The 21,644-nt window shown below is 47.6% G+C and overlaps 1 protein-coding gene across 2 annotated transcripts in view; it reads left to right on the plus strand.

Annotated features, from left to right (window-relative positions):
• Positions 1 to 21,644, plus strand: part of MYH16 (myosin heavy chain 16) — a 64,027-nt gene that overhangs the window by 35,497 nt on the left and 6,886 nt on the right. For both annotated transcript variants that reach the window (XM_075899679.1, XM_075899678.1), the window contains 16 exons: positions 444 to 671; positions 1,593 to 1,697; positions 2,656 to 2,742; positions 3,329 to 3,474; positions 5,307 to 5,397; positions 7,777 to 7,833; positions 8,708 to 8,794; positions 9,448 to 9,693; positions 9,946 to 10,063; positions 10,282 to 10,409; positions 12,236 to 12,432; positions 13,626 to 13,758; positions 15,221 to 15,437; positions 17,142 to 17,278; positions 17,422 to 17,525; positions 19,588 to 19,780. In XM_075899679.1, coding sequence (XP_075755794.1) covers positions 444 to 671; positions 1,593 to 1,697; positions 2,656 to 2,742; positions 3,329 to 3,474; positions 5,307 to 5,397; positions 7,777 to 7,833; positions 8,708 to 8,794; positions 9,448 to 9,693; positions 9,946 to 10,063; positions 10,282 to 10,409; positions 12,236 to 12,432; positions 13,626 to 13,758; positions 15,221 to 15,437; positions 17,142 to 17,278; positions 17,422 to 17,525; positions 19,588 to 19,780 — 2,274 coding nt within the window. The remainder of the gene's footprint in view (positions 1 to 443; positions 672 to 1,592; positions 1,698 to 2,655; positions 2,743 to 3,328; positions 3,475 to 5,306; positions 5,398 to 7,776; positions 7,834 to 8,707; positions 8,795 to 9,447; positions 9,694 to 9,945; positions 10,064 to 10,281; positions 10,410 to 12,235; positions 12,433 to 13,625; positions 13,759 to 15,220; positions 15,438 to 17,141; positions 17,279 to 17,421; positions 17,526 to 19,587; positions 19,781 to 21,644) is intronic.

Consider the following 21,644-nt stretch of genomic DNA (forward strand, 5'->3'; position numbering starts at 1 on the left):
GAGTGGTGGGAGATGGAAAGTGAGAGTCCCTGAGAAACACAACAGGTCAAATTAAAACCCAACTCTTCTGCAAAGAGTAAAAGGCAGAACAGCTTTGTGGTGAGAGCCAGGAAATGAGCGTCAGGAGTTCTGGGTTCTCATCCTGCCTTGGCCACTGCGTGGTCTTAAGCAAGCTACCTGAGGAAGCATTTTCAAATGTATGCTCTAATGTGGGTTCTTCCATGTTTGGGTGCACAACTTGAAATGCTAATGGGCCAATTTTCAGGGGTGCTGTGCAACTCCATCTCCAGCTAGAGTCCAGGTGCCTTTCATGTCCTAGCATAGCTGACAGGGCTTTGGGGGAGCAGCCCAGACCCACTGTATATGGATATTTGATGCCACAGGAGACGAGAGACACAATAGCCTCTAAAATGATCAAGGTTGCATCTTCCTGCCTCTGTTAGGAACAAGAGAACTTGACAGATGCTGAGGAGAGGCTGACCCAGCTGGTGAAATCTAAGATGGACATGGAGAGCCAGATCGCTGATATGAAGGAACGCCTGGAAGAAGAGGAGGGAACAGCCTCTTCCCTGAGTGCCCACAAGCGCAAGCTGGAAGGGGAGCTCAATGACCTGAAGCGTGACTTGGAAGGGTTGGAAACCACCTTGGCTAAGACCGAGAAAGAGAAGCAGGTACGAAGCATCGTCTTTTTCGTAAGCTCTCGCTGCCTTGCCCTTTAGGGAAATAGCCACTGTCGAGAGCAGGAAACCAACCAGCAAAGCTCCCCCAGTCTGAATCAGGGCCAGCCCACAACATTTTGGCACCTGAGGCGAGGAGCTCAAATGATGCCCCCATACCTCTTCGCTGCACCAGCAGCAGACACAATTTTCTACACTCTGGGTCCTAGTGGTGTCCCCCCACAGACTGGCACCTGAGACGGCCACCTCAGTTCGCCTCATGGTAAGGCCAGCCCTGGTCTGTTTGCCTTTTGAGACACTGGCTCGGAAGCTCTCAGCTGTTCCCTCTCTAGTATTCAATATTCTCTCTTCCATTAGTCCCTAAAAATCTGCTATTCCTTCTGTCTTGAGCTGGGAAGGACCTGAATCTACAACTCTCCTTATTGTCCCATACTAGGAGAGGTAATTTCCCTGTAACACCCAGGGTTTCCTCTATAACTCTACAGAGGCCTTCAGAGAACCCTTCCACCTCTGTGTTAATTACAGCCCTCCTCACACTGCAGATGTACTGGGTCTTTGCTTATAAAATATGCCCATATGAGTCCCTTTCCCCACAGTTTCCTTTTATCTAAGTGTGAGGGATACTCTGGCTGCTCCCCATCAAACATTTCTTATTTAGAACAGTCACAGAAGGTTTAAATGCATTAAGTTATTGCCTTGTCATGTCAGTGTGATATGGTCCCTGGGGCACAGTCAGCCAACGCTTCCCCTGGAAATAGTGTTATCCCGACAGAAAGCATGACAGGATCCTTGGACTTCAAGACCCAGACATTTAGCATGTGGGGGAGGTAAACAACAGAGGTCCAGGTTCTGACCTTCCCAGAGCTGGAAATCTGCTAAAAGTGTATGTGTCTGGCCGTGACCTCTTCTCTGCAGGCGTTAGACCACAGAGTGCGAACCCTGAGTTCGGATCTCTCTGTCCGGGACGACACAATCGCTAAACTCCAGAAGGAGAAGAGGGCCTTGGAGGAGCTGCACCAGGTAGGAAGTTCTGCTCTGTTTTCTTTATTGCACTCCAGTCACACCTCAGGGGTGTGCTCTGCTAAAGGAGAAATAGCGTCCTTCTCTTCAGGCTATTGAGAGATGACAGTGGCTGCACAAATGGGAAAGGACCCCAGGTGTCAGTCACGCTGGAGATCGGTGTTCTACAAATTATACATTGCAGAAGAATAAAATCTTGCTCCTTTGCACCCATGGCCAAGAGATCTATTGTGAGCAGCTGAATTTTGTGTGCACAAATGCAAAACACCTCCTGCTGGGTGTGCATGTTGTTTATTAGCTCCTCTGGCCAGGAACGGTGTTTGTCTTACATACTGTGCCAAAGCTGCAGTCAAAGTCCATTCTTTGCTGCACTGGGCTCCTCAAGCAGACATGGTTAAGGCACATCTGTTTCCACAGCATAGACATGTAGTCTTAATAATTAACTACAGCGTTACTAATAGTACCAAATTAGTAAATGTTCTGCTGGCTATTTTTCCATACAGAACAACATCCTACAGGTGAGCTTACTAGATTTTCATCTCTTACACCTTTGCTGAGCTAGGAGGAGACTGCCATTTTTTTGGATGCAGATGTTGGTATCTGGATTACCCAAGTGCAAACCTCACAATAGATATGGTCATTGGACCAGATCCCACAGGTCTTGCTGTCTGCTTCCACAAAGCTCCCATTAACATGAATGGGTCTTTGGGCTGAATTTGGCCAGAGTAAAGAGGACTTGGGATTGTTAATATCATCTATTGCATTTAATACCACACCTGGAAATTATATGAATCATTCATAAACCTGTTAAACTGAAGAGTCTTCACTGAGAGTCACTGTGGTTTGGGGTGGGCCAAGAGATGGCATGTTTCTTTCTCATTGTCAGGACTGTGGTACTAGTCTTCCAGCAAACTCAGTGCCCTGATGATGGTCTTCTTCTCTGTGTCTCTCTTCCTAGAAAACACTAGATGACCTGCAAGCTGAGGAGGACAAAGTGAACCATCTGACCAAGAACAACAGCAAACTTACCACTCAGCTACACGAGGTGAGGACTGGTGGGTCTGACACTGACATTTCATTCATCCCTTTGTGATGACTTGTTTCCAAGGAACGTTCGGTGCCTCTGAAGAACATCTAGGCTATGTCTAGACTGCAGGCTTCTTTCGAAAGAGGCTCTTTCGAAAGCATCTTTCGAAAGAGCCTCTTTCAAAAGATCGTGTCTAGACTGCAGGCAGATCTTTCGAAAGAGAAATCCGCTTTTTCGAAAGAGAGCACCCAGTGAGTCTGGATGCTCTCTTTCGAAGACGGCCTCTTTACATTGAAGAACGCCTTCTTTCGAAAGAGGAACTTTCGAAAGAAGGCGTTCTTCCTCGTGAAACGAGGTTTACCGCCATCGAAAGAAAAGCCGCGTTCTTTCGAAATAATTTCGAAAGAACGCGGCTTGAGTCTGGACGCAGGGGAAGTTTTTTCGGGAAAAGGCTACTTTTCCCGAAAAAACCCCTGAGTCTGGACACGGCCTTACTGAACATCTACTGGATCATCTATGTGATCATGACAGAGGGCTTGTCTCTACCCCGCCAGCTTTTTCAAATTCTTGCAGCCAACGTTTCTTCTCTCTTCTCTCTGATTAGCTGGAGGACAACTGGGAGCAGGAAAAGAAGATCCGTGCCGAGGTGGAGAAGGCCCGACGGAAGGCAGAGGGCGACCTGAAGATGACCATTGAAAACCTCAATGAGATGGAGCGAGCCAAACTGGACTTAGAGGAGGTTGTTAAGAAGTAAGTGCCAGTCCATACAGAATCTCATTGTGTGGTGGATTCTCCTGAGTCAAAACAGGACAGCACCATGGATCTGATGGTGTTAATTATACCTGAAGGCCTCTTCATTAGAAATCCATTAGTAAGAGGTCTTCCTTGTAACCTGGGATCCTAGAAATCCATTACTAACCTAATGCCAAGAGAAAGTGATTTCTAATGGTTAGAGAAGAGGACTATGAGACAGGATTAATGTTCCCTCTAATCTTTTCCAACAATGTGCAGAATAATTTTACATGTGCTGAGGCGCGTGTGAATGTGTACCACCAACAGAAACATAAAACCTCGCTGTGAGCACTCTGCTATTCAGCAAGGCGGTATTTTAATCTCTCCTGAGCAGCTGTCTGATCATTAGTAAGTCTCAGACGCGTAGCTGTGTTAGTTTGTAACTTTAAAAAACAAGTAGTCCTGTGCCACCTTAGAGACTAACTAAAATATATAGAGTATCATGAACGTTCGTGGGCAAACCTGACTTCATTTGAAGAAGTGTGTTTTGCCTATGAAAGCTCATGATACTATATATTTTGTTAGTCTCTAAGGTACCACAGAACTACTCATTGATCTTTAATTTAGTAAGTCAATCTCTCTATTTTCCCTCTTACAAAATGAGTATAATCAGACCTACTTCAATAGGGTGTTGAGAATCTTGATGATTCCTATTTATATAAAGCTTTGTGATCCTTCGATAAAAGCTGTTCTAGAAATGCAAAGTATTATTGCTAATCAGATTATTATAGTGTCACCATTGACTACCTTACTGATGGGTCTGCCAGCATTTCTCTGGCATTCCTCTCCTTCAAAATTAACGTTAAGGACACACATTCACAATTATGTATTATCGGAACCACTGCTATTGTTAGTTAAATTGCAGTACCTAAGTCAGGGGTGGGCAAAAGGACCTTCGCGGGCCAGATGTGGCCTGCCAAGCGGGCTGATCCAGCCCGTGGAGGCCCTGCCGCTCCCCTGCCCCCAGGGCAACCAAGGTCTGAGAGTGTGGGAAGTGCATGAAGTTTCCTCTGCCCTGCCCCCGCCCTGCAAGGAACATGTGATAGGTAAAAGAGCCACGTGCTCCTGGCAGGTGGGAGGAGACTTCACACACTCCGCCCCCACAAGCCCTGATTGGCCTGGGGGCAGAAGAAGGAGCATGCAAAGTCTCCTCCCACCACCAGGGGCACAGGTGCCTAAGGGAAACTTCTGGTGGGGGTGCAAAGACTTCACTCACTCCCCTACCACCAGACCAATCAGAGGCTGTGCAGGAAAGCAGGGAAGTATCCTAGCCCCACCTCTTCCAGTGTGGCCCAGGGCCACTTCAAAAATTTCGGAAGTAGCCCCTGGTACAAAATTATTGCCCTCCCCTGAGCTAAGCCCTTAATTAGTAGGTGCAAAGCTTGATCATGTGAGTCCTAGCACACAGCTCAGCAGAAAATGCAAGGCTGTTGTGTCCCCGTGCAAGGGAAGCTGAGTGCAGACACAAGAACGGGTAAACACAAAAATCACTTCTCTGCACAGAGTGAATGTACCTCTCCACTTGCCTGGGTGGCCACGCCTGTACTCTGAAGAGCATACGGTAAAAAAAGGGGCAGGGAATGGGCATGACTGAGGAGAAATGAGCTTTAAGCACTAAGGCTCATCACGCTAAAGAGGCCTGTGAATTTCCTACTTAGCCCTCAGTCCTGCATAGAGCCAAGGGTTCCTGGTGGAGTTCTTTCCCAATCCTCTGCACCCTGCTTAAAAAGGCCCTCCACCATGTGACACCCTCTCCCTGCTGAAGGAATCTCTTGTGCCTTTTCTTGCAGGCGGGACATGGAAATAAACTCAGTCACTTCTAAGGTGGAAGATGAACAGTCTCTGAATTCCACGCTGCAGAGGAAACTGAAAGAACACCAGGTGGGGAATGCTCTGACTATTCTTGCCCTCTCTTTGCATCCTATGTCAAGAGCCTCCAGTTTTCCTTTGCTAATATCAACGGGACCATCCAAACAGAGGCCAGGTCTACACCACCAGAGAAAACCGACCTAAGATACGCAATCCCAACTACGAGAACAGAGTAGCTGTAGTCAATGTACCTTAAGTCACATTTCTGCAGTGTTCCCACTGTGGAAGGTCGATGGAAGAATCTGTCCCGTTGAATTCCCTTACTCCTCGCAACCAGGTGGAGTACTAGGGTCGACGGGGTACTATCTGCACTTGATTTAGCAGGTCTGTATTAGACCTGCTAAATTGAATCCTGCAAAATCAATCTCTGGAGCTTCGATCTCAGGGTAAGTGAAGACAAGCCCTCACAGGAAAAGTCAATTCACTGGCTTTCTAGGGTGCTGGATTGGTCTGTAGGGATCCATGTCATCTGTGACAAAGGACAATGACACCACTCTAAAACTCCTCAAACCTTAGTCTAATAACACCCAGCCTTTGTGGCTAGAACCAGAGTCTCCTCTCTGGTCCATTGGTGTAAACTGGTGCTGTAAACTCTGCTGAAGTCAATGAAGTTACTCCAGGTTCACACCAGTTTAAATGAGAGCACTGCTCACTCCCTGGTGGGGTGGTCGCTATTACCCTTTCCTTACAAATATAAATGTCAATTTCCTCTTCTTCTATGTAAATTTTACTAAGAAACCCAATGCAAAACAGCCATCCAGCTCTTTTAAATCTAGCCTGTTCAAATGGAGACAGAGTCCTGTCATTTGTAGGGCCTCGGGACTCTTCTGCTACAGTACATCATACACTAATTAGTGAGACTCTTCCTTTTCCAGGTTAATATGACTCACAAAGTTCAGCTCAGATGCAGCACCTGTGTGGGTCTTTTTCAGGGAAATGCTGCTTCCTCCCCGCCCCCCCCCCCCCAGCTGCTCTGTCTGACGCCCCAGGATACGGCGTTGCTCGCCCCACAACTCACCATGAGTCAGTGGCACAGTCAGCTCTGAGCTCTGCCCTGTCTTTTGTTCCAGCTCCTTACACTAAACCCTCTTTCCTTTTATGGCTGGAAAAGTGCAGCCTCTGCTTTGAACTTAGAACGCATCACTGACGTCCCGTCCCAGTGATGCAGCATGAAGGAAGGCAGGGGCGGCCCTAGACTAGCTGCCATCAACTGGTGCCCTAGGCGAACCATGCAATCGGCGCCCCCACCTCCAAACCCCTCCATGATATTGCACCACCATTTGGCACCCATTTAACTTGGCGGCCTAGACGACCACCTAGTTCGCCTATATGGACGGGCCGCCCCTGAAGGAAGGCGATCTAGTGCAGGCCTCTCTTGGTCTGTATCTACCGCACTCCGCTGGCTGGTCTTTGTCATCAAACCAAGGACAGCGAGTCCTATGAAATTTCCCTTCCCCTCTGCAAGAGGGGAGAAAGTTGTGCAGCAGGGAAGATGGATCCTAGTCAAAGGTCCCAGCCCACAGAAGAGAGCCGGGGCTTAAGGCAGCCAAACTACGATTCCCAGGAGGGACAATGGGTGCCATTTTGAATCGGAGTATTTCTGGTTTCGGTTTGAATATTTCACTGAAAAGTCAAAATTCTTCATTCAAAAAAGCCAATTTTCTAACCAGCTCGACTACCAAGCTTCTGAGCCTGCACGGGCTCATGTGAACGATTCTGCTTTTGGTTTCCCCATATACACTGGCGGGCCCACCAAACGGGGGAGGGGAGACAAATGGGGCAGTTACCCTGGGGCTTGGCAATTCAAAGGGATCCAGGGCTTTCGGCCACTACTATTTGGGCAGTGGGACGCCTCAGACCCCTTAAATTGCTGGAGAGCTGCACTGTGTGCTCTGTGCAGCTCTGAGAGCTGTGGGGGGTAGCCCAGCACGCGGTCTGGGTGGTGCTGAGGGCTGGCTACATGTCCGCCTCCCTTCCATCCAAGGCCCTGTCCCTTCTGAGGCTTGGAGACAGGCCCCTCACACACCTTGTCTAGGGGCGTGCAGACGCTGTCACCCCTCCTTCCTTCCCCTCCCCCGGTAAGTTGTCCATCTTTGCAAGGACCAGCTACCCACACAACACACTCATCAGGAGCAAGAAGAAAGTCCTGTTGTCAAACAGAGCTTGAATGTTGGTTTTCTCCAGTTTATTTAGGGCCAAATCCTACAGGCCTTGCCCAGGGAAAACTCTCACAGACTTGGCAGGTGTTCTGATGGAGCAGAGACATGAGAATTCACAGAGGTGTCCATGCAAGTTCTCTCTTATTCCCTTTGCCCGTGACACTCAGATATAAACACTGGGCGGTTTACTGCTGCTTGTTCGATCATGGATGCGCTTGTGTGTGTCTTGCAGGCCCGTATTGAGGAGCTGGAGGAAGAGCTGGAAGCTGAGCGGGCTATGAGAGCTAAGGTAAAAATACCCTTCCAAAGGGAAACCTCAGCACGCGGCCAATGCCTCTCAAAGGGAGCTCGTAAAAGACTGTAGGTTGCAAGTCCCTGATAAAAATTAGCAATGAGGTAAAGACCAGCCTTGAACTCTAGTTTGCTTTCGGTCCAGTTATCAGTGGGCAGGTGATCACATTACAAGAACCTACCAGCATGTAGCAGCCCTCTGGTTTGAAATCTGTGTAAAGGGAATAGGCCATGAAGAAAGAACTACCTACCTATGGCAAACAGGAGCAGATGAGTTTGAGTTTGAGGGAAAATCTGGGGCAAAACTGGGTGGATTCCATCCTGGCTTTTATAAATATTCCCTCTTGCACTTTACAGATATGTAACTATATATGTATATCGTATAATAAACTGTATGCGTGCAACTCCCTAAGCAAATTGTAGGGAACTGACTGATAACTGTATTATCGGATCTAGTAATAGCAGAAAAGGCTGTAGATAATTAACCTTCCAAAAGGATATACTGTAAAAAAAAATGCCCTACACACTCTCTGTGGCTAATATGAATGGGCAGCATGAATACGTAACTGTTCCTTTACAAAAGACAACTAATTAATTCTCCACCAAGCTGAGGCAGGCAAGTGTTATTAGTCCCATTGCACAAAGGAGGAAATTGAGACCTGGCAGGATTTGCCCATGGACACAGCGGACAGCAGTGTTAGAGCAGGAATCAGAATTCAGGAATTACAGGATTCTGTGCTCCCACTGGGCCTTGCTGTCACTGGGGTTGTTCCTGAAATAACGTTCTTTGTTTAAAAAAAAAAAAAAAAAAAAGCCACGGCAGAATGTAGGTGAGTCAGCGTGTACGAATTTCTTTCCTTCTCTCCCACCAGGTGGAGAAACAGCGTAACGACTTCTCCCGCGACCTTGAGGATCTCAGCGACAGATTGGAAGAGGCTGGAGGTGCCACTACTGCTCAGGTTAGGAACTGGTTGGCATCTGACCATGTGGGTCCCCCTTCTTGAAGAAAACAAAACTTTAGTGAGGTGTGAACGTCTCCAGGAGTTTTTTCAGAACGTGCACTGAGCAGGCCAGATTCAACACCCCCTTGTATCCCAAACCTTTACCAACCCTCAGCTCCCCAAAACTTTCCCCAAGCAGAATTTTGACCCCCAACAGGGGTCAGAAACTCCATGAGGTCTGCCATGAACTTCACAATTACTATTGACTTTAGAGGGACAGCACTCAGAAACTATGGTGATATGTACTAGTATAAAACTCTTAGACTTTCTGATCAGGAACTCACTTACTAGCATGAGTGCGGGGGAAGGGGCGCTGACAGATGATTTGGGTGGATTTTCCATTGATTCCACAATGAAAACATTTGGACTGAAGTCCAGAGAATGTTTGAACGTCAGCCCAGATGCTTTGCCTTCCAGGGGATCTGTTCTGGTAGCCAGACGTAAACTCATTAATGGCGTTCCATCACCAGGAGGAAGTTGGTGAAATAATTAAAGCAAGAGGAAAGGCATCGAAAAGCTTTTCTGACAAAACTGCCCTTATAGGAACATGCTGAGGATTGGCAGCTGTGCCAATCCTGTTGGATGATTTGTGCTCTGTCCCTCCCTCGCAGATCGATCAGAATCGCAAGCGGGAGGCCGAGCTGCTGAAACTGCGGCGTGAGCTGGAGGAGGCGGCTTTGCAGAGCGAAGCCACAGCCTCCACTCTGCGCAAGAAGCACGCAGACTCCATGGCAGAGATGTCAGAGCACGCGGAGAACCTCCAGAGGGTCAAATCCAAGCTGGAGAAAGACAAGCAGGTCATGAAGGCGGAGATTGAGGACCTCAGTACCACCATAGAGACCATCCAGAAATCTAAGGTAAGGAGCAAACCTTGAGTTTCTGAAACCCCTCCGGAAAGCCAGGGGGGTGCTGGATACCTTCAACATGAGCTAAAGCAGAGGCCATTTGGTCCCTTGGAGCGCCAAGCCCACATCCTGCACGCCCGATCCATACTGGTTGCTCCATTGTGATGCCAGGTGATGGGACAAACTTGGAATGCTGGGAAGCAGAACTTGGCCCTTCAAGCCAGACTTTGCTATGGTATGATTGGCCTCCCCGTTCATTTACAGCTGAATGCTGAGGCCCATGTCCGCAAGCTGGAAGACAACTTGGCTGAGGCCAATTCCAGGCTGGCTGAGATGGAGAAGAACCAGGCTGAAAATAACGCCGTCAGGACAAGACTCCAAGGTAAATGCCCTTCTCTCCTTCACCACGGTTGTACCATCCCATGCCCCACCTTCTCTTCCCCCTCCTCCCATCTAGCTCTGGCAGCTTTGTCACCTCTAGCCATCACTCACTCTGAAGAGTCTTTCTGGCAAGGCTGTGACAGTCCAGCCTCATCATCTCTTTCAGTTCCTCGGAGCAGAATTATTTCCTCTCACACTTCTCTTGCACTTCACTCATAGCTGAAAACAGTGAGCTGAGCCGGGAGCATGAGGAATCTCAGAGCAGGTATAACCAGATTGTCCGCATAAAGTCAACCCTCACCTCTCAGGTGGATGACTTGAAGAGGCAGCTGGATGAAGAATCCAAGGTATGGATGACAGCCCAAGAGGGGGTTACTGGCTAGAGAGTTGCACTATTTGCCACCCCATACATTACTCTCTTCAGAGTAACAACCCCTTTATTATGTTAATGACTCACCTCTAGCCAGGGAAAATTAGCCTGGGCCAATCAGCCTGGAGGTAACAAATAATACTAATCAACAGCACTTTTTGTCCATGGATCTCGGCTGTAGGCACCATTAGTCCCATTTTGCTAATAAGGGAATGAAACAGAGGGTACATCTAAACTGGGATAAAACTCCACCAGCACATCTCAGAACCAGGATCAGCTGGTTCATGGTCCCAGGTCTCAAGCTGTAGGGCTTTAAAATTGCAGTGTAGACATTCCGGCTCAGCTGGAGGCCGGGTTCTAAGATCCTGAGAGGGAGGAGATCCTCAGAGCCTGGGCTCCAGACCAAGCCAGAGCATCTATACTGAAATTTTATAGCCCCACAGCCCCCTGTCAGCTTGAGTCAGCTGCTCCAGGCCAGCTATGACCTGGGTGTTTTATCACAGTGTGGTCAAACTTTCAGCACTCTAATATGAGTCCCTGGGAGAACTCAAACTAGAACACTGTTCTCCTGAATCTCTGCCCAAGACCCCAATCACTGGACCTCACTGCAGCTGACTCCAGTTGAGTTACAATTGGAACCAAAAACTCTAGGACTGTGTCTACATTGGCATGATTTTGTGCAAAAGCGGACACTTTGCACAAAAACTTGCTGCCTGTCTACACGGGCGGGGAGGTCTTGCGCAAGAACACTGACATTCTAATGTGTGAAATCAGTGCTTCTTGCACAAGAACTATGATGCTCCCACTCAGGAATAAGCCCTCTTGCCCAACTGTTCTTGTGCAAGAGGCCAGTGTAGACAGGCAATATGAATTTCTTGCTTAAAAAAGCCCGATGGCTAAAATGGCCCTCGGAGCTTTCTTGTGCAAGAGAGCGTCTACACTGGCACGGACGCTCGTGCGCAAAAACACATCTCTTGCACAAAGGCACATGCCAGTGTAGACGCTGTCTTGTGCAAATACTTTAACGCAAGAACTCTTGCGTTAAAGAGTATTTGCGCAAGATCATGCCAATGTAGACGTAGCCTATCAGTATTGCAAGCATCTTCTCTGCCCTGGTGGCATTCAGCATATTCTGCAAGCAGGCTCGATTTACCTGTTGAATCTCTCTACTGGTGTCAGTCACAGCAGACACCTCTCTCTCTGTGCTTAAAACGCACAGAATGGGCGTTCCATAGTAAATAAAGTGAAACAGCATCCCAAAGCATTGAGTGTGGTGAAAGGCTGCATCCTGCTCTCAGTTATATAAGTGCATGTGTGACTCATTCAGAGCAAAACAGTTACATCCCTGCATGGAGAGCAGAAATTGGCCCTGTGGCCATGAATGGGTTTGTATTTCTGACCTGAAATTTTTCGAGCAGGCTCAGAATTGAGTTGTTTCATCTAAGCACCAAAAAGGCCAGGAAGTTACTCCAGTGCCTTCATTAACATAAGAATGGTTATAGTGTGTCAGAACAATAGTCCATCTAGCCCAGGATCCTGTCTTCTACCAGTGGCCAATGCCAGGTGCATCAGAGGGAATTAACAGGACAGGGAATTATCAAGTGATACATCCTGTGGTCCACTACCAGCTTCTAGCAAACAGAGGCTAGGGACACTCAGAACATGGGATTACAAACCTGTCCAGCTTGGTTAACAGCGATCAATAGACATAAGCTGCAGGGACTTGTCTAGTTCTTTTTTGAACCCTGTTGTAGTTTTGGCTCCGAAAGGGCAAGTAACTTGTGGTGGTTTTGGTATTTCTAGGCCCGTAGCACGGCTGTCGTGAGCTTGGCCAACACAAAGCACGACCTGGACCTGATGAAAGAGCAGCTGGAGGAAGAGCAAGAGGGCAAAGCCGAGCTGCAACGTCTGGTCTCCAAACTCAACACCGAAGTCACGACGTGGAGGACCAAATATGAGACAGATGCTATCCAAAGAACTGAGGAGCTGGAAGAGACCAAGTGAGCATTCGGCTTTCAAGGAGCCGGACATGGGATGGGGGTAGCCCAGGCCCGTGTTCAGGTTGGCTGTTGAAAGAGTCCAAATTTAGGGTTGTGAGCTGGTGGGACTCAACTTGAAAAAGCTAAAGAGGAAGCGAGAGCATCCCAGTCAGGAGAAAACGTGGCCTGCAATAATAAAGAAGGGATGCAGAGAGTTAAATCCCCACTGGTGACCGGTGTGAAACACAGCTGACAAGTTTCTGATCAAGGGCCAGGTTCAGATCTCCTTACTTGCTCCTGAGCCGTACTTTACTCCTCAGTCAGTCCTAGGGGAGTCAGGATCACTACTCATGGGGGGAGGGACTACTCAACCGGCACTCTGCTCCTTGGTAACGGACATGAGATGGCCAAAGCCGAAAAGGTTAAAAGCAGATCCCCTTGGCTGAGGTCCATCTGAAAAGAGCACTGTCACGTGGCGGCAGTGTGAGTGGATCTCTAAGCCCAAAAGCCTCCCTTTTAAATCCCTTGACTCGGACTGAATAGGTCTGATTTACTTTAGATTTGATGTACTGGGCATTAGCTAAGGGGAGAGAGGGCAGAATTACCCTTCCCCTTGTTGCAGTCTTAGTTGCAGTCCTTGAGACCCCTAAGTGCTGGGCCGAGGAGAGCTCAGTGCCAGCAAATCACTCAAGGGCCAAACTACAACCACTCCTTCCAGACCCTCCATGGACGAGATGAGTATGTTGCACACTGTTAAGAGGTACTGCAGGGTCTAGTCTGGCATATGCTTCCCCCCATTTCCCGCCCAGCATCTCGGGAAGTATTCTCAATGCGTAAGCATCCCAGCTCCTCAAATTCTCAGCCCCTCAGGTCCTGCTCTTGAGGAGACGTCTGCATATGCTCAGCCTCGTGCAGGCTGTGGCTCTGCCAGCCTTTTTCCTGCATTGCCGCACATGTGCTTATTTGCAAAGCCCCTCGGCAGGCGCAGTGGAATGTGATGGATTGAAAAGAACTCTGCAAAAACAAGACACAAAGTGCTGCATGTGCCATTCACAAGGCTGGACAGTACCATTCTAAGTCAGCCTTCGCAGGCCTACTGACCTTGGTAGGGCCCTCTGCTGATGAACACAGTGAACGTGCATGAGGAGGGCACAGGTGGGCAACTCTCTCCTGCCTCTTTCTTCCGCTTACCCTTTAAAACCTTCTACCCTCAGGAGAAAGCTGGCTGCTAGGCTCCAGGTGGCTGAGGAGACGGCTGAAGCTGCCCAAGCCCGGGCCGCCAGTATGGAGAAAACCAAGCAGAGACTTCAGATAGAAGTGGAAGACCTCACTCTTGACCTGGAAAAGGTAAGGGACTGGATGCTGCAGAAATGGATTCCTGGCCACAGATGCCCGAACAACACATCCCAGGAAGCCCTAGGACTTTACCCAAAGCTCACTGAAGTCCCTCTGTTGACTTCCATGGACTTTGGACCAGGCCCCTCATTCACATGGGATCTTATGGTCTCTAAGTTCCAAAGTCAAGACAAAATCTTGCATTGCCAGCAGTCGCCAGGCACTAGATGTTTCCCACTGAGTGAAAGCCCAGATGAGAGTCACAAACATTCCATATGGCTGTGCAGCATGTTGCTTTTAGTTAGACTAATTACCCAGCTTCCAGCAACAAAAAAAGCAAGAGTCCATCTGGCCAGAGAGCCCAGCCTAGCGGCAGTACTGGGTCACCCTCTTTGAAGCCAGTGTCTACAATGCCATTTTTCTTCACGTTTTCCAGTGTTGCATCACTAGTGTTTGCAGCAGTGGTGCAAACACGAGTGTGGACTGGCCACTGGTATTTTAATCCCCATGTCATCTTACCCTGCAGTCTAGACAACCAGGCAGTGAAAACACTAGTGATTGGTGCTTCCAGTCTACACTTGTGTGACCATTACTCTAGATCAGCAGTTCTCAAACTTTTTGGGCTCTGGAGCCCTTTACATGTGTAAAAATGTATGCGGATCCCCAGCGGTCCACTGATTGTATGTGTTGTACCTATCGATGTTTCCAGTTTGTCAGCCTCACAGAGCCCTTGATGACGTCAGGGCTCTGTGGAACACAGTTTGAGAAACACTGCTCTAGATGCACTAGTGAAATGAGAATAAAAATGTTAGTTTAAATCAGGGTTACAGGGTGCTCCAAAGCCCAATAAACTAAATGGGAGTTTTCCTCATGACTATAATGCACTTTGGATGAGGCCTAGGAGCTGAAAAATAGTGTTACAGCACTGGGGCAAAGGGGTATTGGGCTGTCATTTTCCTCTGAGGATGATCATCTTTGGATTGTAAGAATGCAGGGCATAGTTATGCTTAAACGCCATAAAGCTCCAGGAAAAAAATAAACTGTTATCCTTTCCCTTTTATGGTGATTCAGTTTCACACAATTTAAAACAGCCTTGGATAGCCTCCTGTTGGCAACAGTACCCAAAATGTTTTCCAAAGAGCCACAGTAGGCGACCACAAGAATTCCTAACAGCACATCTGTACGCGGTATGTCTGAATGGGCAGCCATTCGCTCCCCAGCAGCATTAACACCACAGAATGGAGAGAGAGGCTATCCCTCTGAAAGCAACGTGGTGGTCTGGTGTAATTCCTAACAGCAGGGAAAGAAAGCCAAGCCAGTAGTTTTAATCATCCATTCAGAATGATTCAGAGGAACTCTGCCAGTCACTCGAACTGCTGCCAATTTAACTGTGACTGGCTGGCAGGGCAGGCACAGAAGTGATGTGTAAAGAAAAGAACTTGTCTGTAGTGAATGCTTGGCTTGCTCCTTCCAGGCCAATGCTGCTTGTGCTGCCCTGGACAAGAAGCAAAGGGCCTTTGATAAGATGCTGGCAGAGTGGCAGCAGAAATGCGAAGAGCTGCAAGTGGAGGTGGACAATTCCCAGAAGGAATGCCGCATGTACATGACGGAGAACTTCAAGCTCAAGACAGCCTATGAGGAATCCCTAGAGCACCTGGAATCTGTTAAGAAGGAAAACAAGACCCTCCAGGGTAAGTCCTGATTCCACGTAAAAACAACCTCCACATGTCCCCAAAACCCCTGATTTACACAGAGTGAGGATGGGCTGTTGGTTTTCCCAGTTGATACTCACAGTTCTCATTGCCACTAGTGCTTTTGTTGTTGATGAATTGACTTCTGATGACCAAATTCTGCTCAGGGACTGAAATTCACCGATCTCCTGATACCTCTCCACCCACAAAGTAAACTATGAAAGTAATGTAGGTAAATGCATAGCACCAGGAGGAGCAAGAGGGGCTCAACAGACAGGAAGATTGTGCTGCAGATCAGCTGTCTCTTTGTGGGCAGTGGGATAAAATAGGGGCCTTGACCAGTGTTCCCTGTAAGCTGAGTGCTTGGAAGGCCACCCAGCAGAGATTAGCAGAGTATCCATAGTACTCACGGCCAGCAGCATGTGTTTCTACTGGTGGTGCACATCCACATTTGCCTCAGTGCACATAAAATTGATTCTACACATGGATGGAAAAAAGTAGAGGGAACATTGGCCATGACCCCGTGCAGCCCCTGAGAGCTTACTGTCACGAGAACCAGATAACAGGGGAAATGCTGGACCAGCGGTTAAAGCAATCAACCAAGATACAGAAAACTTGGATTCCATTCCCCTTTCTAACTCAGTTTTCCTGGAACCTTGAGCAAGTCATTTAATCTCTCCTTGCCTTTGTTTACCCATCTGTACAATGGGAGCACTGACATTGGCTTTCTTGACAGGGGTGCTGTGAGGAAAACTCCATGGATATTTGGGAGGAACTATGACCCTCTGGCAGTATGGCCCACAAAAAATAAATAATGATGGGCTCACAGACATAGGCCTGATACTCCTCCCACTTCACCCTTTGTTCCAGCCTACACCGGCTGGCACAGAGCCCAGATAGTGCGGAGTCAGTTTTCTTGTTGAAAGAGCAGCCATCTGAGAGGAAAAAGAAAGAAGTGCAGAAAGATTGTGGGGTATATCTTGTGCTTAAAAGGTTTCTCTTTTCCTCCTCACTGGACTCATTCCAAAGTCCAGAGTAACGTTTAGAAATGAAAGCAAAGGCCAACTGTTTGGAAGGCGAGTCTCTGAAATGTAGGGCTAGAAAGGACCTTGAGAGATTATCAAAATACTCCCACACCAGGGCTGGGGAATTAGTTGGACGCGGTTCACCAGGGGAGGCTACCGGTGCTTTATTTACCTGCGCCTCTGCAGGTATGGCTGCCTGAAGCTCCTATTGGACGTGGATCGCCGTTCTCAGCCAAAGGGAGCTGCAGGAAGTGCTGTCTGCACCACGTCCTGCAGCTCCCATTGGCTGGGAACAGCGGCCGTGGCCAATGAGAGCTTGAAGCGGCCATACCTGTGGAGGCACAGGTAAAAAAAGTGCCGGCGGCCCACAAGGGGGTAACCCTGGTGAACTGCGTCTGGCCTGCGGGACGGTTATTGCCCACTGTTGTCCTGACAGATATTTATCTCACCTGTTCTTAAAAACCTCCAATGGTGACCTAGTCTAGCACTTACTTATCCTTTACTGAGAAAGTATTCCGATTATCTAACCAAAATCTCCCTTGCTGCAGATTACGCTGATAACCTGACTGACACTATCTCAAGCCATTTTCTTTCAAATGATCAGCATGGGCAGCGCTTTTTAACAGTCCCCAGTCCAGGAAAACACCTATCACGAGAAATCTCCATTTTTCTTCCTCAGAGGAGATTAAGGATCTGATTGACCAGTTGGGTGAAGGCGGGAGAAGTGTACATGAGCTACAGAAGATAAAGAAGAAGCTGGAGGTTGAGAAGGATGAACTGCAGATGGCGCTAGAAGAAGCAGAGTCTTCCCTGGAGGTAATAATTTTATCCAGGTCTGACAAATGCACAAAGGCGACACACAAGCCTACCACACAACCTGCTGACCATATTCCAGCAGATAAATTATATAGATTTTATCTCTTCATTCCTTCACACCTCTCTCGTATGTTTGCTGGTAGGTTGAAGAAAGCAAACTGATCCGCATTCAGCTTGAACTAGCTCAGGTCAAAGCTGACATTGACAGGAGAATCCATGAGAAGGAAGAGGAATTTGAAGCTACAAGGTATGAAATATTTAAGTGCTCAAAGATACACACCCAGAGCTTTTTGGCTCAGTATGAAATGAGGAGGTGTAAGGTCCCAATGTGAATATTCTTCCATTTAACCAAAGAAGCCCACATTTGCGTGGGTGACCTGTTGGATTAGATCTGTTGTTATGGGTGTATGACCAGGGGACTTTGTCTTAAAATTAAGAAGCAGGTGAGTCTAAGAGTTTCAAGGTCAAAGCCAGCTCTCCATGTCAGCTGTGTAGTGTCACTGAAGTCTAAGGTGTTGCGCTGCATAATAAAGAACAAAATATGGTTCTTAATGCATTTCTTCTTTGCCATCAAACTAGTTCCACTATAGTTCTTAAGCTAGAGGTGCGCAGTAGGCATCCCACTAGCTGGACATGGTTTGCCAGGGTTACCTTTGGCGAGTCGCCAGACACTTTATTTACCTGCACGCCCACAGGTATGGTGGCTCACAGCTGCCACTTGCCACGGTTTGTTGTTCCCAGCCAACGGGAGCTGCGGGAAGCAGTATGGACTGGGCCACTGCTTCCTACAACTCCCATTGGCTGGAATCGGCAAACAGCAGCCAACTGGAGCGACGAGCAGCTGTACCTGCAGACACGCAAGTATATGGTGGGGAAACTTTTTTGGGCTGGGGGCCACTGAGCCACAGAAAAATCATTGGGGGGGGGCCGCACACAAGTGAGAAGAAAAAAAAAACCAACTGAGAAAAACACTCCCCACATTCCCCTTGCGCAGAAAAGCCTAGGGAGGCTCAGGCTAGTAGATTTTGTGTGCTCCAGCCCCACAGGGAAACAGTGGGGGAGGAGGGACTGGAGTGCCAGTACAAGTTCCCCAATGCTGGGGGGGGGGCCCTGAGCCTCAGGGGCCAGATCCAGACAAATCGGGGGGCACATCTAGCCCCAGGCCCTTAGGTTTCCCACCCCTGAAATAAAGCTTCTGGCAGCCCACCAGAGTCTAAACCAGGGGCGGGTAAAAGGGCCTCCACAGGCCGGATCTTGCCCGCGGAGTCCCTGCTGCTCTCCCGCCCCCAGGCCAATTAGGTCTGGGGGTGGGGTAGCCCCTCCCCTTTCCCGGTTAGGCCCTGCCCCTTCCTGTTTAGACCCCACCCCTTCTGGGTGGCCCGGGGCTACTTCAAAAATTTTTGAAGTGGCTCCCGGGCAAAAATTATTGCCCACCCTAGTCTAAACCTAGTGAACCATGTCTGGCCCGCTGCTTATTGCCCACCCATTGTAAGCCAATCTCTACCAGAGAGTAGGATGAGACTGAATATGGCAGGCAGAGTATTCCAAAACCAGGGTTCTAATACCCTCATCAGTGAGGTACATGCTGCTGGTGAGTGTTGGAGACAGAATATTGGGCTAGGTGGGACTGGATTCTCAGCTGGCCTCGCAATCTCTAGAGTTCTAGTGTTCACAAAAGGTGATGAATATTGTATCTCAGAGAAAAGTGAGAAACCACAATTATCACATGAAACTCGGGTTTCTTTCCAGTGCTTCACAGTTTCAATAGTCCATTTCATACCTATACTTCCTAGCATTACATATTCTAAGGAGGAAAGCGTTTGGGATCAGTGGGGCTGCCGGGATCTAGAATCTCATTTTCACACAGTTTCTGAATTGGTCCCTTTTTATTCTTCTTCACACAGCGTGTAGTCAACCTGTGGAACTCCTTGCCAGAGGAGGCTGTGAAGGCTAGGACTATAATAGAGTTTAAAGAGAAGCTAGATAATTTCATGGAGGTTAGGTCCATAAAAGGCTATTAGCCAGGGGATAAAATGGTGTCCCTGGCCTCTGTTTGTCAGAGGCTGGAGAGGGATGGCAGGAGACAAATTGCTTGATCATTGTCTTCAGTCCACGGGGCACCTGGTACTGACCACTGTTGGCAGACAGGCTACTGGGCTAGATGGACCTTTGGTCTGACCCAGTACGGCCGTTCTTATGTTCTTATTATTTGATGAATAATTGCTTGGTTTTACCCACCGAAAGCCAAAAGGTGGACTAGCCTCGCATGTAAGGGAATGATGCAACTTGTGCTTCATTGGACCCCACAGGAAAAATCATCAGCGTGCAATTGAGTCTTTGCAGGCAAGTCTGGAGATGGAGGCGAAGGGGCGTGCTGAAGCACTCCGCCTCAAGAAGAAGATGGAGACAGATCTGAATGAAATGGAGATCCAGCTGGACCATGCCAACAGAAACAACAGTGAGCTTGTCAAGACACTGAAAAAACTTCAGCAGCAGATCAAGGTAAACTGGAAAGGAGGAAGTAGGATATTGAAGGGAAAACTCTATAATAAAGAGTACATATAAAAAAAAGCTTAAAAAACAAGTGGTTCTGTAGCATCTTAGGGTATGTCTAGACTACATGCCTCTGCCAACAGAGGCATGTAAACTAGGCTACCCGACATAGTCAAAGAAGCCAGGGTTTAAATATCCCCGGCTTCATTAAAATAAACATGGCCGCCACGCTGTGCTGGCTCACTATGAAATGAAATTTACAAGAGCGGTCGACAAAGGCTTCCCCTGTCGACTGATCCGCGTCTTGATGTGCGCGCTGTGCCAACGATCAGCTGAGCCAGCACAGTGCAGTGGCCATGTTTATTTTAATGAAGCCGGGGATATTTTGTCGGCAGAGGCATGTAGTCTAGACATATCCTTAGAGACTAACAAAAAATATAGATAGCATCATGAGCTTTCATGGGTACAACCCACTTCTTCAGGTGACCATATAATAATTCTAGGACGTGAAATATACAGCCTAGTTTAGAGAGTCTCTGTCAGGTCAAATGTGTCCCCAAATTCAGCAAAAACAACAAGAAGTCCTGTGGCACAGATGAGCATAAGCTTTGGAAAGTCTCTAGTTCCACCAGATTCGTTCTTGTTTTTGCAGATACTAGCTAACACAGCTATCCATCTGAAACTTTTCCATCAAATTCTGATTATGTAGGTGAAGGATCTAAATCAGATGTAAATCAGGAATGTCTTCCTCCAAATAAATGGGGTACAATTGTTGTGAAAGAAGAACCAGTTGCACAAGCTTTTACAAAACCTCAGGCCAACAGGAATACTTCCATGCAGTTAAAAAAAAAGGCAGTGAAAACAGTTTTGTTTTTAACCGGCATTGTCTGGCAGAGTTTGCAAACCAAACCCAGCTTCATCACACCACTGCATAAAAACCTGAAAGCGAAATTGATTAGAAACAAACTGGAATGAAAAGTGATACTTACCAGTCTTTTTTCTTTGACCCTGCTCTGGGACATACAAAAAGAATACAAAGAGCATACAAAGGGCAAACCAATCTTAGATTAAAGGTTGTGGAGTTTTTTAAAAATTATTTTTAAAGGCCAGATATGCAGCTGGTGTAAACTAGTGTCACTGTGGTCGAACTTCTTTTGCTCTTTGACACTGGTGCAAATCAGGAGTAACTCCACTAAGTCCAAGAAGTTGCACTGGTGTAAAGAAGGCACAAGAGAAATCAGAATTGGACATCATGATGTCCCTTTAAAAGAAAGGAGAAAACGTCTCAGACACTTCACCAAAGAATCAATGCCCACAAAACAGATATTAGACAGGATCACAAAGAAAAAACAGTTTCTTGCCATTTCAACCAGAAAGGTCATTGTCTCAACGATTTGATTACCTACATCCTGCTTCAAAGACATTTTAACACCAGACTTGAAAGAGAATCCTCTGAACTGTCATTCATGCTTAAATTTGACACTTTACACCTAGGTCTTAACAAGGACTCTAATTACCTTACCCATTACAAAGATAGCTTCCCCAATTATCACCTCTAATATCATTAGCTCACAGACATTTACCTCCCCCACCCCATCCCCCTTCTGTTCTGAAATTTGATTTGTCCTTTTCATATGTGTTCTTTTTTTTTTATTGTATCCTTTGGTATATATTGTCATGCCAATTTTCTTCCACTATTTGATCTGAGGAAGTGGGTCTGGCCCATGAAAGCTCATCATCTAATAAACCATCTTGTTAGTCTTTAAAGTGCTGCATAGTCCTGTTTTTTGTTTCAGCTAATTGGTAGGCCTTCTTGTACCTCACAGCTTCTCTGCATGCTTCTTAATCATGCTGGTCCCTCTTTTGCCTTCAG

This window comes from Pelodiscus sinensis, chromosome 16 (genome assembly GCF_049634645.1).
Source record: "Pelodiscus sinensis isolate JC-2024 chromosome 16, ASM4963464v1, whole genome shotgun sequence".
NCBI lineage: Eukaryota > Metazoa > Chordata > Testudines > Trionychidae > Pelodiscus > Pelodiscus sinensis.